The sequence below is a fragment of the Gymnodraco acuticeps genome, unplaced genomic scaffold (assembly GCF_902827175.1).
Source record: "Gymnodraco acuticeps unplaced genomic scaffold, fGymAcu1.1, whole genome shotgun sequence".
NCBI lineage: Eukaryota > Metazoa > Chordata > Actinopteri > Perciformes > Bathydraconidae > Gymnodraco > Gymnodraco acuticeps.
The window spans coordinates 3,196,045-3,213,532 of record NW_022990502.1 but is presented as its reverse complement, the minus strand read 5'-3'; the positions used below and the strand labels follow the sequence as shown (position 1 = coordinate 3,213,532).

At 42.5% G+C, this 17,488-nt stretch overlaps 1 protein-coding gene across 1 annotated transcript; it reads right to left on the bottom strand.

Annotated features, from left to right (window-relative positions):
- Nucleotides 1-7,126: 7,126 nt before the first annotated feature.
- On the bottom strand, nt 7,127-17,111 carry ripk4 (receptor-interacting serine-threonine kinase 4). Its single transcript, XM_034226864.1, is given in 12 exon segments — nt 7,127-8,832; nt 9,148-9,388; nt 10,051-10,166; nt 10,820-10,978; nt 13,235-13,273; nt 13,529-13,535; nt 13,639-13,731; nt 13,733-13,771; nt 13,774-13,794; nt 14,711-15,002; nt 16,916-17,036; nt 17,039-17,111. Coding segments are annotated over 12 exon segments (2,430 nt in total). The 5' UTR covers nt 17,097-17,111; the 3' UTR covers nt 7,127-7,588.
- Nucleotides 17,112-17,488: the final 377 nt, after the last annotated feature.

The window sequence follows — 17,488 nt, the reverse complement described above, 5'->3', positions numbered from 1 at the left end:
TCTTGGTACATGATACCATTTAATACAACAAAAGTAATGTGTAGTTTAAATGTCGGCAATGGGATTTGTGCAATAGGACGTCACTGTCAATATGTTGTCTGCGTAAACTTTTGTGCAAACCGTGTACATGTAAGTCATGTGTGAATATGCTGTTTTATTTTATCTTGTACTATGGAGTATTTAGGAATGTTTATCTTCTTTGGAACTGCAGGACTGAGTCTAAAACGAATTTCCTTACCAGGACAATAAAGTGTTTCATATTGTAATACTATGAAGATAAATGGTTGCACAATATAGCTGTATCACACAAATTACACATTAGTAATGTCAATGTTCTACACCACATCTGCCCCCTATGTCCTGGGCCCAGGAGTTCAACACTTGTAATCCCTATCTGATCAAATCAGATTTGGATTTTGGGGAGTTCAAAACCAAAAAACAGGATTAGGATCACTTTGATATCCGATCAGATCAGGAAATCCAATCCAAGCTTTAATCTGGATCAAATCTTCAAAACGGGTAGTTCAAACCGACAACACAGGATTGGGATCAGTTTGATCCCAAAAAACTGGATTATCCTGATCCCAACAGAGGGGTGGGTTTCCAGTGGATTACCAGAGCAACATGTACTGTACCATTTATTTTAAAATATGTTTCAATTTAAATTAGATGGCAAAGTTTGTTAACTGAAATAATACACCATTTTTAGCCTTCATGGCAAATACATTGTATTTTTTCCATTTTTGCTCACGTTTGTGGTGGCCTATTTTGTTTTCAACCAAATTTTGATGACATAAATGTTTATGCTCATAAAAGTATCACAGCAAAGATTGTCAATCACAAATGTAATTTAGATTAAAGTAAAAATATCTTCAACAAAAAAAGTCCATCTGTCATCACCTTTCAAAAGTAATTGCGGACAATAGATGTCTCTACAATCTGGTCTCTTGTCTTCCTTGTATTATTTTTCATATCCACTAGATGGCGCTCGGTAGGATTAAAGCACTGATATTCAGGATCTAGTCATCTTAAAAAGTCGTAATCTGGATCAGGCTGATCCTATCCTGAATTGCTTTGAACTCCAGGGACAACATCTGTCCGACTTGTCTGATCCTGGATCACAAAAAATGGGATTTCAAAATCTGATCGGATCTGATTGAGATTAAACATTTTGAACTCTTGGGCCCTGGAGTACAGCGCAGAAACAGCCAATAGGCAGGCTGCATGTTCACTATGTGCTGTGTCAGTTAGGTCAGGCTTAAGTTTGTGTGGCCCATTATGGCAGACACCTTCATTGTGTATCCAAATCACACAATCACACACAGGCTTTGTGTATGCAGGCTGCCAAATTAAACTATCAAATCATTTGCAATCAGTTAATACATGTATATGTGCAACTGCCATCCAAATAGGCAGATAAGATCATATGACATAATACTACTTCTACATTACAGATGTATTTCCATTTATGATCACGCAATTTGTTGCAAAGCCAGGATCAAGTGTGCCAAGACTGATGTCATGTGGACAGATCGGGACATGTCCCAGAGCTGCACATTAACTCACAGGAGGAACACATGTTGACACAGTAGCAGTACAACCTATACCCCCCCCCCCCTCTCAGTGTGGACTTGGACCTCACCATATTATGTTCTCAGACTTCACAGGAAGCTACTTTCCCCTTCTGATGCAATGTCATTAGACAATGAGTTAAACAACGTCAGAAGCCAAATTACACATTTGAGTGATTGTTCAGCAACAGTTATTGATCATGGTTTGGTTAAACTAAATTATGTTTTTATTATATGTCAATATGTTTCCTCTTCTTAATCAACTTAAATGAGTGATGTGTTTTAATGATTGACTGTCCTTGACATTTTAATGGTGTATTCACCTTTTTCTTAGTTTGCCATAAATCCTATAATTCATCATGCTGAGTGCGCCCACATCCATGTTTTCACCCTGACGCTGCATCCACATGTTGCAGCTTGCCTCGCAGTCTTAGACTCAGCCTCAGATCTGGTTCTGCCAGTTCTGTGAGGTTAAAGTAAGGGGAGAGGCCAACAAGAAAGAGTGTGGAGAAAAACAGCCCAAAGCACTCTGAGCGCTATTCTGCCCGTGTGCAGAAGATATGTTGATTTCATTGGCTCCGGCTTTTATTTTCAGATGAACTTGAACCGAAATGTAAGGAAAGAGGTGTGAGTGGTGGGGAAAAGATAATAAATCAATACTTTTCCAAAGGTTTTACTTTGATTGCCTTTACAGAAACAGCCATTAAGCCACCTTGTTATTTCCTATATCTTGATAAGGGCCTTGCATCACCTCTGCATGTTCATGGGGTTTGTTATTGGTCTGCCTGCCATAAGGCATGACTCAGTCTCCATCATAGTCAAACAAAAGAGGGAGCAACCAGACACCATGTCTTACAAGAAGGAAGTCTTGCAATCTTCAGAGAGGCAGACTGATCACAAAAACCTTGCTTGTCAAGATAACTGCACCCATAACAATACATGTAAACTGTGCAACATGAATTCAATGCTGACTCTTTTCAGATAAAGATAATCTCTCTCATTCATTCACCCATCATGACTGCTCGGCCATTACATTCAATCATTATGTAGACAGAGACGGAAGAGTACTGAACTCCTTGTTGCACTTCACTTTAAGACATTTAAATGTAGGAGTTTTACCATATCATTTACACAAATCATAATAGGGCCTCTTTTATGTTCTCTTTTACAAGTTGTAGTCGAAATTCTACTAAAAAGTACAAAAGTTATATTTTCTAAAAGGACGATACATCTTCTTATAGTCTACGGTAAAATCCTAATCTACAGAGTTAATAGTAACCATAACTGTCGAACAAAAAAATCACATTTATGAAATGTTGACAACAATAATTTGTTAGGTGAATAAAATAAAAAAATAAAAACGTTTTATCCCAGAGACAAATTAACTTAAAAAAAACAAAAAACGAACACACAGAATTTCTGTAGTGCATTTCATTTCCCAGGGAAACTGTTAATATCTAATGATGCAGCACTCTGTCACCTGTCATATTTTCTCCGACAGAACTGGGTACCTCTGAATTTGTCTGCCTTCCAGCTTATGATTTCTGTTACTGTTATAAAAAAACTCCTCCTGCTCAACTCTTATACCACAAAGAAAAGGAAATTACTCAGTTATGTCAGTGAACTAACAAAAAATGCACTTAAAAGTTGTATTGATGCAGCTGCACTTATAGTTATATTGCTTGTTTGAGTCAGGACTGTTTTTGTTGTCCTTTGTTTGAATCGTAAAGGTTTATTACATTTTTTATATCACCAAGCATCAAGGCAAATTCTTTGTAAATGAATACCTATTTGACAATAAACCTTAGTCTGGTTCTGATTCGAAAGATACTCTCCCGAATTGCGGGAAAATAATCCCTTTTGCTTCAGTCTGTTGCTTCTGCTAAATTGTATTACTGTAGTTTTTTGTTTGGCGTAATTGTTATGTCATTTAAAAAATATCTAAATAGATTTCAATTTCGGTCTCTTTTAAAGCTACATAATTGCAAAACATGGAATCAACAAAAAATACTTATCTTTTTTTAAATTTGTGCTGTCATTCAGTTGATCTCTTTGTAATATCAGAGTTTCCAATGATCTGTTAGTGTTACATTTGGCATGTTATGGTAGTTGTAAACTGGTGGTTTAAATTACCTTTCACCTAGTTTATTGCAGTCAGTCATTCTGTAGCCCAGAAGGAAAAAAACACCACTGTAAGTTACCGTATAACACTAACCTACCAATCCATTAAAGACAACAGCAGTCTTGACAGGAGCTGGAAGCTGAGATTAGTCAACAGCATGGCTATTGTCTTCCCCATAGCTGGATCTGAGGCAGGTCACCAGGCAACAGGCAGGACAAACTGCTGTGTACACAACACAGGCACCCTCAGATTATACACATCTCACCAGCTCTTTTCTGACACTCCGCAAACACGAGCTATAAAAACAAGACAATTAAAGCACCCGTACTCAATTTCTCAGATTACAAAAAAACGAGCCCTTGAGGCGTCAGAGGCGGCATGGCATGTTGGTTTAAGTGAGTGATGAAAAGCTGAAGTGGTCTAAAGAATTAGCCAACAGGCTGGAGTTGCAGGTAGAACTGCAGCGCCCCTTATCACTCATCCATCATCCTGCAGCCTGTGATCCCCCTCGGGGGCAGTTCCCATGCTCTGTGCCAACCTCAGCGTGCTCTGTGGGGTCTGGAGACATAATAATAATAATACTACAGGTAAGGCTGCAGATGCAGACATGCCAACTCCGCCTGACATCAAGGCGGATAATTCCAGCTCTCATGCAGGTGGAGCAGTGGCAGAACAAACTCTGAGACTCACTGACAGACTCTGAAACCAGATCTGTCTCCACCAAGCCTGCACGGACAGGACATGTTGAGAGAAAGTTCTCAATATATACTTTTACTTATTTGGAGAACCAGTATGACTTGAAATAGCAACAAGAAAATAGAGTATTTTGTGGAGTGGGAGAGTCTTTTCATTCTCAGTGTGACATTAAAGGGGCCCTATTGTGCTTTTTATAGTTTTCCCTTTCCTGCAGTGTATATTATAGGTTTTAGTGCATGTAAATGGTCTGCAAAGGCTAAAATCCCTGTTCCCTCCAGAGGGAGTTTCTCTCCAACACACTACCAGCCAGCCAGCCAGCTAACCAATCAGAGCAGACTAGGCTCTGGTTTCAGACAGAGGGTGAAAAGAGGTGCTGCAGCACAGGCATTATGAGAACAATAAAGAGCTGTTTGAACATTAAAGCATGGAGACATGTCCCAGTAGAGACACTACATACTGATATACACCTGGACATCAGCAGGAGAGGACTCTTTAAAGTAGAGACACTACATACTGATATACACCTGAACATCAGCAGGAGAGGACTCTTTAAAGTAGAGACACTACATACTGATATACACCTGAACATCAGCAGGAGAGGACTCTTTAAAGTAGAGACACTACATACTGATATACACCTGAACATCAGCAGGAGAGGACTCTTTAAAGTAGAGACACTACATACTGATATACACCTGAACATCAGCAGGAGAGGACTCTTTAAAGTAGAGACACTACATACTGATATACACCTGAACATCAGCAGGAGAGGACTCTTTAAAGTAGAGACATTACATACTGATATACACCTGAACATCAGCAGGAGAGGACTCTTTAAAGTAGAGACACTACATACTGATATACACCTGAACATCAGCAGGAGAGGACTCTTTAAAAGTTGAGACACTACATACTGATATACACCTGAACATCAGCAGGAGAGGACTCTTTAAGTAGAGACACTACATACTGATATACACCTGAACATCAGCAGGAGAGGACCTTTAAAGTAGAGACACTACATACTGATATACACCTGAACATCAGCAGGAGAGGACTCTTTAAAGTAGAGACACTACATACTGATATACACCTGAACATCAGCAGGAGAGGACTCTTTAAAGTAGAGACATTACATACTGATATACACCTGAACATCAGCAGGAGAGGACTCTTTAAAGTAGAGACACTACATACTGATATACACCTGAACATCAGCAGGAGAGGACTCTTTAAGTAGAGACATTACATACTGATATACACCTGAACATCAGCAGGAGAGGACTCTTTAAAGTAGAGACACTACATACTGATATACACCTGAACATCAGCAGGAGAGGACTCTTTAAAGTAGAGACACTACATACTGATATACACCTGAACATCAGCAGGAGAGGACTCTTTAAAGTAGAGACACTACATACTGATATACACCTGAACATCAGCAGGAGAGGACTCTTTAAAGTAGAGACACTACATACTGATATACACCTGAACATCAGCAGGAGAGGACTCTTTAAAGTAGAGACACTACATACTGATATACACCTGAACATCAGCAGGAGAGGCACTCTTTAAAGTAGAGACACTACATACTGATATACACCTGAACATCAGCAGGAGAGGACTCTTTAAAGTAGAGACACTACATACTGATATACACCTGAACATCAGCAGGAGAGGACTCTTTAAAGTAGAGACACTACATACTGATATACACCTGAACATCAGCAGGAGAGGACTCTTTAAAGTAGAGACACTACATACTGATATACACCTGAACATCAGCAGGAGAGGACTCTTTAAAGTAGAGACACTACATACTGATATACACCTGAACATCAGCAGGAGAGGACTCTTTAAAGTAGAGACACTACATACTGATATACACCTGAACATCAGCAGGAGAGGACTCTTTAAAGTAGAGACACTACATACTGATATACACCTGAACATCAGCAGGAGAGGACTCTTTAAAGTAGAGACACTACATACTGATATACACCTGAATATCAGCAGGAGAGGACTCTTTAAAGTAGAGACACTACATACTGATATACACCTGAACATCAGCAGGAGAGGACTCTTTAAAGTAGAGACACTCTTTAAAGTAGAGACACTACTACATGTAGTAGTACATGTCTCCAGTATGTAGTATGTATGACACTACTACATACATACTACATACATCTGAACATCAGCAGGAGAGGACTCTTTAAAGTAGAGACACTACATACTGATATACACCTGAACATCAGCAGGAGAGGACTCTTTAAAGTAGAGACACTACATACTGATATACACCTGAACATCAGCAGAATACGCCCCTTTCACATTGGTCAATCTTGGTTGTATCAAAATGTTTGTCCCCATTTTCGGACACCAAATTGGATTGGAATTAAAATGGTTATACTTCCAGTTATGACTAAATAAAACAATTTCTCAACTGCAAATCAAACATTTGAAAAAGGAAAATACAAAAATACTCAAGAAAACAGAAGTGCAAGGAATAAGCTTTTGCAATTGTTTCATGTCATCCTTTGTAAATACAGTTAGTTTTAGTTTTGCCCTCTTAGGTGTTCAACATCTGTTTTTACGTATTATTGCACATACAGTATGTTTGCATATTTGCGCCTTGAATAGCATTTCATTATTGTGGTTTTAAAACTGACACACCTGCGCCTTGAAAACAGATTTATTTTTGAAAGTTACCAATATGAAAAAAGGTCAAACAAAATTAAGGTTTCCAATGTTTTAATGGATGATCCAGCACTGATATGTAACAGGTTAAGAACACTGAAATAATGTTTTTCATTAATGCAATGGCTCTGATGATCTACAGCATACCCCTAGTAAAGCTTGTGAGCGATGTTTGTGATCTCTTAAATAACACTTACAGGCATACCAGCTGCAGTGTGGTTCAGTGAAACCCTCTATCAAGCTCATGGGCTTCCTAATCATAACTCTGATGCTGATGCTGGTAAAGTAAAAAAAAATGAGCTTGTTAAGTAAAAAAGTTCAAATCCAAACACACAATGTTTTTTATGCTTTCTATTCACAGTGTACATATTTACATTCAAGCTTTTCTGCATAAGGATAACCTACAGTGCTGAAAAGGCTTTAAAGTCCCAAAAACTTTCTTAAAAAGTATAAAAATGACATGGAAGAGAGTTCTGTACAGGCAGGGCCTCTGCTCTTGTTAGCAGGGAGCGGAGGCACACTGTGAGCTGCTGGGCTGTGGGCAGTCTTTGTGCTCCGTCAGTTTGAGGATGACGACCTTCCTCTGAGGCAGCTTCACCTCCAGAGGAGCGGGCGGATCAGCTGCTGCCTGCACTGGGCTCGTAGCAACCAGGTCCTGGCTGTCCTGGGGCAGCAGCATTGTGATGATGTTTGAGTACCCCCCTTGTACTGCCAGGTGTAACGGACTGAGGCCCTGCTCGTCCAGCACAGCGCCACCATCTGGACAGTGGAGGAGCAGCTCTTTCAGGACTTCACAGTGTCCGTTCTCGGCTGCCAGGTGGCAGGGGGTGCGTAGGGCCTGGTTGGAACTCTCGGAGTCCGCCCCCTCTTCTATCAACATCTTGACTGTGGCCAGATGTCCTCGCTGTGAGGCGAGGTGGAGAGGAGTGAGTCCGTGGGCGTTGTGTGCGAGAATATCTGCCTTGTGTTTGATCAGGAGGCGGGAGGTGCTGGTGTGACCTGTCTCTGCCGCCACGTGCAGGGGAGCATTTAACCCAGCGGACGTCATATGGATGTCCGCTCCTAGTTCAATAAGGATCCGTGCTACCCGGTAATGCCCCCTGTAGGAAGCCAGATGCAGCGGAGTGCGGCCGTCTGTGGTCTGCCCGTTCACGTCGCTGCCGGCCTGCTTGACCAGCAGCTTGACAATGCCAAGATGTCCTTGCCAGGAAGCAAAGTGGAGTGCCGTCCAGTTGTCCTTACCCCTGATCCGTACATCAACCCCCCTGCTCAGCAGCACCCGGATGACGTTCTCCTGGCCGTGCTGGCATGCCACATGAGCCGGCGTGCGTCCCTGGCCATCGGTCTCGTTGATGGCCGCCCCCCGGTCCAGCAGCAGCCGTGTGATGGCCTCGTCCCCGATCTGGGCAGCCCAGTGCAGCGCTGTGTACTGGTCCTCATCCTTGGCATTAATGTTGGTACTGCGCCTACCAAGCAGAAGTTCTGCCAGGGACTTCAGGTGCTTCTCTGTGGCCAGGTGCAGGGGGGTGGAGCCACGAGCATTTGCAAAGTTGGGATTGGCATTGTTCAGGAGGAGGAACTTGATGGCCTCCTCATTGCCCAGAGTGACGGCGTGGTGGAGCAGACTGCCTCCTCCCTCTAGGGTAAGATCCACGTCCTGAGGCTGGAGGATCTTCATCAGCTTGGCAGTGTCTTTGGTCCTGATGGCCTCACACAGCTTACGCCTCTGGACCTCAGCAGAATCTAAGTGGTAAGAAGTAAAAGGATTGAGACAAAAAAAATCTAGTAATAAGGTTTCTGTAGTACTTTAAGTTTACACGAATAATGGCACGGTCACACATGAGCAAAATGAACTTAAGCGGTTATTTATCACATCACTTCAATTCTATGCAAGTGTAAGGATGTTTGATTGGCAACAAACAAATAGCAAAGATGTGCGTCTGACCAAATTTGGCCATGCCCACAATAATATCGCATCAGCAGGCGATGGTCTCTTGCATTTCTGCATGAATGACTAACCCTAAAAGTTCCACATCATAGCTTATGATTAGCTCTTACCACATGTGTTTTCTTTCTCAAAAGACAGCGTGATGGAGTCTTGGGAGGAGAAGGCTGAATCAGCTGACGAGATGCCAGACAGCCTCTTGCATGTGTTCTCCTTGCTGTGGCAACCTTCCTCCTTTAGTCGATCAAAGCTCCTCGAGATCCCAGAATCCACCTGGCTCAACAGCTCCGACAGGCTGTAATCTTTTTCCGGCAACATGGCTGACTTTGGACGCACCATCTTGTTGTCTTTAACCTGTAAAACAAAAAGCCAGATGAGCATATTGGGTTGTACCATTAAGTGTATTCCCAGTTATGAAGCTGCCGCTCTTGTACACAGCTGCTCTCAGTACAGTAGCTGTTGAATGTTGACATTGTGATTTTTTGTTGAACTTGGGTTTCATAAAGTCCTTTAAAGTCAACACATACGGAAGTTCACAACAGCCTGTCTTCTGTCCGGATATTATTGATTAACAGCTGTTGCCTGTTCCTTACAGGAAGTTCACCTCTAGTCATGTACACAGCAAGTTCAAAGGAAATGAAGAAGCAGCAAGGAGGCCAAACAATCCCATCTGTCAACATTCCTGATTTGTGAGGCAACTACTGTTTAGGATCAAACATTTACACAACGTGTGACGCAAAAAGTCATAGTCATGTCTGACTGGAACAATAAAGAGATAAGCCACTCAGTGTCTGAGTGTTTAGTAACACATTACATAAGAAAGCAATAAGTCTGTTTAAAAGCTTTAAGAAGAACAAGGGAGAAGTGAAACAACAAAATATGAAGTGGATAATCACTTCAGTTGTTTATCCCCATTGGAAACGGAGCTTTACATGATCTACTGTACTATGCTTGAACAAAGCGGACAATAACACACACTACGTCTTCCATCCTTGGGGGCTTTGGTCATGTGTTACCTGGTCACTAGTGAGAGCGTTGGGGGTCTTGGGCTCTGGCTCTGACGTTGACGGGGTTGGTGTCCTGGTCTCCTCTTGAGGTTTAGAGCAGAGATCCTCAGCTTCAGATGTGATTTCTGGAAGGACAACAGCTCTGTGTCATGTTTCAGTGATAGCAGGGATAGATTAGGGTATACAAGAGGAATGGAAAGCTTAAGTTAGGAGAAAGAATATCATATATTAAACTGGCCTGTGTAATTATATATGCTAATGTTGTGTTTAGCTAAAGGAACAGGAGCACTGTGTTTGAGATTGATGTTCTTCATTTGCTAGAGGCTGGTACAATATGTGATTTCTAATACCTAATTAGTGTTGCCAAAATAATTCACACACCTATATTATTGCTGTATCTATTGAGCAACACAGAAAGAAAAAAAGAATGCTATCAGTCACTTCCTCTTTTACTTTGTTTATTGTGCGTATTTGTCTCTATTTTGGAAAATGTATGTCTTGTGAAGTCATGTGAAGAGAGCCTTATAGAAACTATAACCTAATTATTTAAGATGTACACCATTTAATCAACTGTGCATCATTAACGTCATATAAATATTTCCTTTTCTTTTTAATATAATGGTTAAAACCAATACTAATATATTGCAACTGGAACCATTTTTTAATTTGCTCTGGTGTAAATGGTGCATTTGCAAAAACAAATGTAAAGATTATTGTAACAAATAGAAAACAAAGGCAATAACACTCAGTTTATTGGGAGTAAAGAGGCACAACTCACCCTGGAAGCTGGGTCTGGCGTCCGGGTTTGTGGTCCAGCAGCGCTGCATGAGGCTCAGGAACCCAGTGCAGGCCGAGGGCCGGCAGCGCGGCACAGCAGCCAGGTCCGGACGCACCCCCTTCACAACCTTCACCATGATCTGAAGGATATTGTTCTCACCTAGCAAAAGAAAATAAGATACTTCAGTTTCGTCACTTATATTTCAGGTTATATATTTTTTTTTAAATGTAATATATGATGACATAATAAGGCGCTGGTAGGAGCCGGTGCGGATATAGACGGTAACCTTTATCCCCACCTTCCCACATGCTCAGATAAGGCAGTGTGTGACCACTGTTGTTTCCCACGTTAAAAGCTCTCAAGAGTTCCTGCCCTGGCCTTTTTCTATCTGACTGTGGGATCAGCCATGTCAATGATTCAGAACAAACAGGTAGAGGCCTTAATCACTGGTACTTCACCTTCTTTTGTAACCATAATACCCTTTGCAGGTGGAGGAGGAAGCAGGAATGGGATGGTAACCAGGCCACTTTTTTACTTTTTAATTATGTCTGGATCAACATAGGCGGTGCCAGTGCCAACCTGGGATCCTTTGCTGGGCTTTAAAGGAGCCAAATACCTTGTAGAGAACTGCTACCTGATACGCCTGGGAGAAAATATAACCTGCCCAACTGCCTGCTTTGGAATTCAAAGAGTAAACAAATAAGCACCTACAATTGTTTACCTTAAAAAAGGTAATTGTAATGATTTACAGCCACCTGTAGTCCCTACAATGTGACTAATAATAGCAATTTTAGCTGTGGCAGCAGTATAACTCGATGTAGACTGAAATGTCTCTGGGTTGTGCGATATTGTGACAGACATTCATTTCCCCCAGAAGACGATTCTGCTGACTTTGGTGATCCTTTGACTTGGTGTGGTCAAGCTCTAGCGTAACCATCAGAGGCGCGGGAAGGTATTTTGAGTGGGGGTGCTGAGGTGCCGGACTCCAGTGAACACTATTACGGGCACTATAGAGCACGCACAAAAGCACTCCCCACACGCAAACACACAGTACACAGTACAAGGCTCGCGGCATATAGGCAGGGGTAAAGTGCTATTTTTTACGAGTGGGTAGCGGACCTCACCTCCTCGAGGGGGGTCCGGGGGGATGCTCCCCCGGGAAGATTTTTTTTAAATATTGAAGTTAAAAGCATCAATCTGGTGCACTTTGAGAGCAACATGAAGAGATCTATGGATACATCTCTCAACACCCAGATGAAACACAACTGTAAGCAGATGTTCTTTTTCTTTATGGATATTTTACAAATCACTCCCCTTTCAAACTGTATTCTTGTTTTACTGCCATATAGTATTTCATAACTGTTTTTTATTTATTCTCTTATTTGTTTTATAACTATAATGATCATATGAAGGTGTGCCGCGGAAATAATCTTTTGAATAATTTGTGACCAAACCGTTTGAGACCCACTGAGATAACTTAGACTAAAGTGAACTATCTAAACACTCAGAGTCCTTAGCTCACCTGAGCCTCTCAGTCTGAGAAGAGAACTCTCCTCCAGCTTGTTGTGGAACCAACAGCTCCTTATGTCCGTTAGTGCAGTTAGCTAACCAGATGCTAACAACTCTGTCTGTCTGTCTGTCTGTCTGTCTGTCTGTCTGTCTGTCTGTCTGTCTGTCTGTCTGTCTGTCTGTCTGTCTGTCTGTCTGTCTCTCTCTCTCTCAAATTACAGTCCTGCCGTCCTCTCTAGTGTCATGATGAGGTTCACGTAAAGCACGGTTAATGTATTATATTATTGAGGTAGAATTGTCCGGGGCTATAGAATTGTAGCCAACAATGTGGAATTTATTAGCTACATATTACACAGATTATGCACAGCGGGAGCAGCAATAACCGTCAAATAATAATTCAGACAGGGGAGCTCCGCACCCCCTGCCCGCCGCTAGGGGGTGCTGCAGCGCCCTCAGCACCCCCCTTCCCGTGCCCATGCATGAGATGGATATTTATGGTGTGAAATATGTATCAAACAAAACTAATAACATTCCCATCATCCTTACCTGCACTTTGTGTAATTGTTAAGTTCCAAATGTTAGCATGCTAACATATTAATCTAAGATTACGACCATGGTTAATATCATACCTCTTTTCAGCATGTCAACATTGTCATTGTGAGCATGTTAGCATGCTAGTGTTAGCATTCATCTTTGAAGCACCACTGTGCCTGAGTTCAGCTCCATAGCGACTAGCATCACTGTAGACTTTTGTCTTGTTAATTACGTGTTGCCATAAATCATTCATTAAAAAATAAACCAGACCTTATCAAGAAGTCTATCAATATGTTCAGTTACTATCATTATTTATACTTTTGTTTTTGTTGGGCTCTAAGGAAATCCGTATTGTTTTCATGCAAGTCTCACCTTGGTAGGGTTTCTTCTGTGTGAGAATCCCCCAGATGACTATGGGAGAAACTGGAATAGAGGCAAACAAAAAATTAAGAGATGTCAGTACAAAGAAAAGCTCAGACATAATGCTGCCAAACACATTTTCAATATGAAGCTGAAATACTGTAGCTTATGCTCCCTGTTTAAACCAGTCAGTTTATCAAAAATAATTTAATGTAAATGTGGTTATAAATATATGTTCCCCTTTAACTGAAACTTTGTAAGAAAATAAAATGCATCTGTCTTCAGTAATGTTAAACATGGTATAACTAATTGGCTACTCCATCTCCTTGATGTGATTAATAACAGTGATTCATTAAAGCGAAAAGGCCGACAGTCAGGAAAAAACCTGCATCGACACAGAAAGAGGGCTGAAAAACAAACCTGTATACATCATGCTTGGTGTCCGACGCTCTGTCCTTCTCAATGATGCTCTCAGGCGGCAGGTAGGCAATGGTGCCGCAGAAGCCGTCTTCTGCTGATGTCATCAGCCCGAGACAGGCCGCTTCCAGCGGGGCCAGGCCAAAATCAGATATCTGAGACAGAGAGAGATCAGATAAGACCCTCAAACAGAGCACCCAGCAGCTTTTCTCAGGAAGCAGCGTGACACTGATGACTAAGTCTGCCCACTGAGCTCCATTATGAGCACTCAGTGTATGATGCGGGCAGCCGTGTCCCAGCCTGCCAGAGAGGGAGAGGCCCTTCACGTTTTCAGAGTGCACGCCCACACTCTTTCAGGCACACACTGACAGAGGGAGCTTTAATAGGAGCTGAATTAATCCTGTCGGGACAGCCCGGTGAGGTGTTTTACATCCACATATTAAACTCCAGAAATGACAGTTCCCACCCATCGCTCTCAGTACAGTTGAGCTGCTCTGAGGTTGGACAGAGGCTGACAGACACCTGTCTGCCCAGAGCATGTGCTGGGCTGCCAAATGAAAATGGATAAAAAGGAATAGCAAACCTCCTCATGGCTGACATTCCTTTAAACTGATATCCACCAGCTTTATAACAAAGAAGACTGTGATATAACTTCATGGCAATCCTCAACCACCAAACATTACATCCTTAAACTATGATTCAAAACATGAAAACAATTATAATAATTCATGATTTTGATTAAATTAGTTATGTTAACAGGTTGGTGAGTTTTCTGCTCTTTTTGTCTGTATTTATTTTTGTTAGCTTTTCTTTTCTTTCCTGGTTATTCTTTTAGTTTTTAACTAGTAGTAGTTAACATTTATAATATTTTCATTAACTGAATTTTATGCAATCTTCTGTGTGCAAACAATAAAATAACTTAACATTGTCATAATATTACACATATTTCAGATATGTTCACAGTACCAGCAGAATATGATACTAACCTTTGCTGTCACTAATTTCATAATGAACTCAATGCAGGCAACAGAAAATCACTTCAGAGGCACCACTCAGGGACAATCTCCGTACCTTGACGTGATAGTGAGCGTCCAGCAGGATGTTGGCCGGCTTCAGGTCCAAGTGGAGCAGGGGGGGGTTCATGCAGTGCAGGAAGTTCATCCCCACCGCCGTCTCGTGGATGATGCGGAAGCGCAGCTCCCAGGGCAGCGGCTCAGTGGCCAGCAGGGTCTCCAGGGAGCCCGTCTCCATGTACTCCATGACCAGGCCCTGGGGGTCCGCACAGATCCCGTACACAGGCAGGATGTAGCGGAACTTGGCTGCCTCCATCTTCTTAGCCTCCTCCAGTAGCTCTGAACGGTCCCTGGGTTTTAAAAAAGGATACATAAAGTGAAATGTGAGTGGCACCATTGAATCATGCTCTTCTGCTGGAGGGACTTTGTCATTTAAAAACAAAACTGAAACACAGTTTAGCTAAGGTTAGCTTGTTTTTAACCACATACATTTTCACACAGGTACTTATCAACCTTCTCGTAAAACAGTAATCTGGTAAGTGTGAGGTCATCCTACTCATTGAGCTGGTCATATTTGGCAATACCTTTGTCCTAACACAGATTCCGGCACACCATGTAATGCTTGCTGAACTCACAGCAGAATGTTTACTGGCAATCCCCTCAGAGCTGTGTCAGAGTGTGACCCCCCCAGACGTCTGTTATTGATTTACCACGGCTCAGATCAAGATTGTGGATTGTACTCTTGGCTCTTCTGAGGCCTCCAGGACATTGTGGCCGGCCTGGAATGCATCAGGCAGCCGGCCGGCCTAACAGAGCTCTTTTTCTGTTGCTCAACCTTTGCACAGCTCTCTTTATCAGTGCACTGGACCTGCTGGGCATACCTCACACACAACCGGGCAGGTCATTCATGACCTCAGCGAACAAGCCTCTAGCAAATTTTGCTTTAAAAATGCAAACCCTTAATGAAGTAGATGAGAGGAAGATATATCACTGGTGAGCAAGGGGGAGACTCTATGTGTCCACCATGAATAAAATGAAATTAGATGCATAGGGGTCTATTAGTGGCGACATGCATCAGGTTACTAAGATGGTCTATAGAAGGGAGCCTGCCTATAATGTCTCCTTTATACGCAGTACAAGTGAAGGAGGCAAATCCCCCAGGTCTGCCAGGCAGGATAATCACACCATGACATGGGAGAATGGGAAAGCACTTGTTTGCTAAATTCTTCATCTAATCCAAAGTGCTCCTCAGCAGCACCCTCAGAACCAAACAAATGTCCCCTGTTTTAACAGACAGGCCCGGGTAAGACCTGTTTTTACGGCTTCTTGAATTGTGTGTGCCACACAGCAGCAGGAGGAACAAAGGTGGCTTTGAGTCCCTGCTGCTGGTGATATGCGTGGGTCAATGAAGGCTGCAGTCAAACCAACTGTTATGTACTTTGCAGTTGTTTGGGGATGATAACATCTGTGGTTCAGGTTCAGCGAGGCTTTAAGTTGCACCACAGGTTCTGAGAGGATTAAACATGGAAGGTTTTAGTGGATATAATATTGATAATAGATGTGAAGCGCACAGATGAACAATGTGTGCACACATAGCCAAGAAGAATGGAAAGTTCCATAGATTGTTATCTCACACACACACTTCCAAAATATAAAATCATAAATCAACCTTTTTTGTAGGGAATCTGTGCAGAGCAAATCATGAGTCATGGTTATGCAAAATCCAAGAGGGTTGAGCAACCCGAACATTGCCTGGGGAAAATACCACCTTTTTGACATTTACATTAATTGAAATCACCTCCCAGTATTCCATAGAGAAACCCTGTCTGTTGATTGGGGAACCAGCAGTGAACCTTTCATGTTTGGGTCTTGTTAGAATAAGTAAACAGCTATGGCCCGGAGCAATGTGGCTTACTTTTGCCTGAGGGAGAAAATCAACATGTCAGTGGTCCCTCAAACACAACCTCACAGTGTCTAGAAAGCTAAACATGGCCCCTTTGGCCCCTGTACAGCCGCACTGTGTGCCCGGACTAGGCAGCAGGTGAGTCACACATTCCCTGGTATTCACCTCTCAAGGACTCACAGGCACTCACTGAATGACTTCTCACCAACACAGTCACAATATAAGCCTCTGTCTGCCTCCTGTGGTGGCCCCTCATGAAGGAAACTAACAGAACAGAGCCGGGAGAAGACAGTTTGAACATGTGGTTCATCAGTTTATCAGTTTAAAGAGAATCCATGTGGCACAACAGCCATAACTCACTTGTCATCCATATGAAGGCAGGGAGGGCACTTGATAGCCAGCCATGTTTTCCACTGTACGTGCCTGACTTTGTATACTTGTCCAAATCCACCTGAGCCTATTTTCTCCCAGCTGTCAAACTGGAGGAGTCAAAGGTCCTTAACAGCCCCATATTCCCATGTGGAGAATCCTGGGCGTCCATGTCCGTGTCGAGAGACCCACCAGCAGGGCAAACTCCTCTTTATATCCGTCTCCAAGGCACAATCTGGGCAAGTGAACACTTAACACTGAACTGCTGCCTGCTTGTGAGCTCTTCCTTGTTTTCCCCTCAGTGGGGCCCCTCCCTCTTCTCAGGTGAAAAAAGGGGGGTTGGGCCTGCATGGAGCTGTTTCCTGACACCACTTCCTGGTTCTCAAACAGAAGAGTTTGAACACTTGAACAAGACAAGGCACCATGCTGGCTGCCAAAAGGGTTGTTTTCAGATGCCTATACAGTCCCCAGATATCTCAGATCTCTGCCATGAAAAGAAGAGAACAGTCTCTGCATTAAGCCGGAGTCCATGAACCCAGGAATGGTGTCATTCCATTTGTCTCG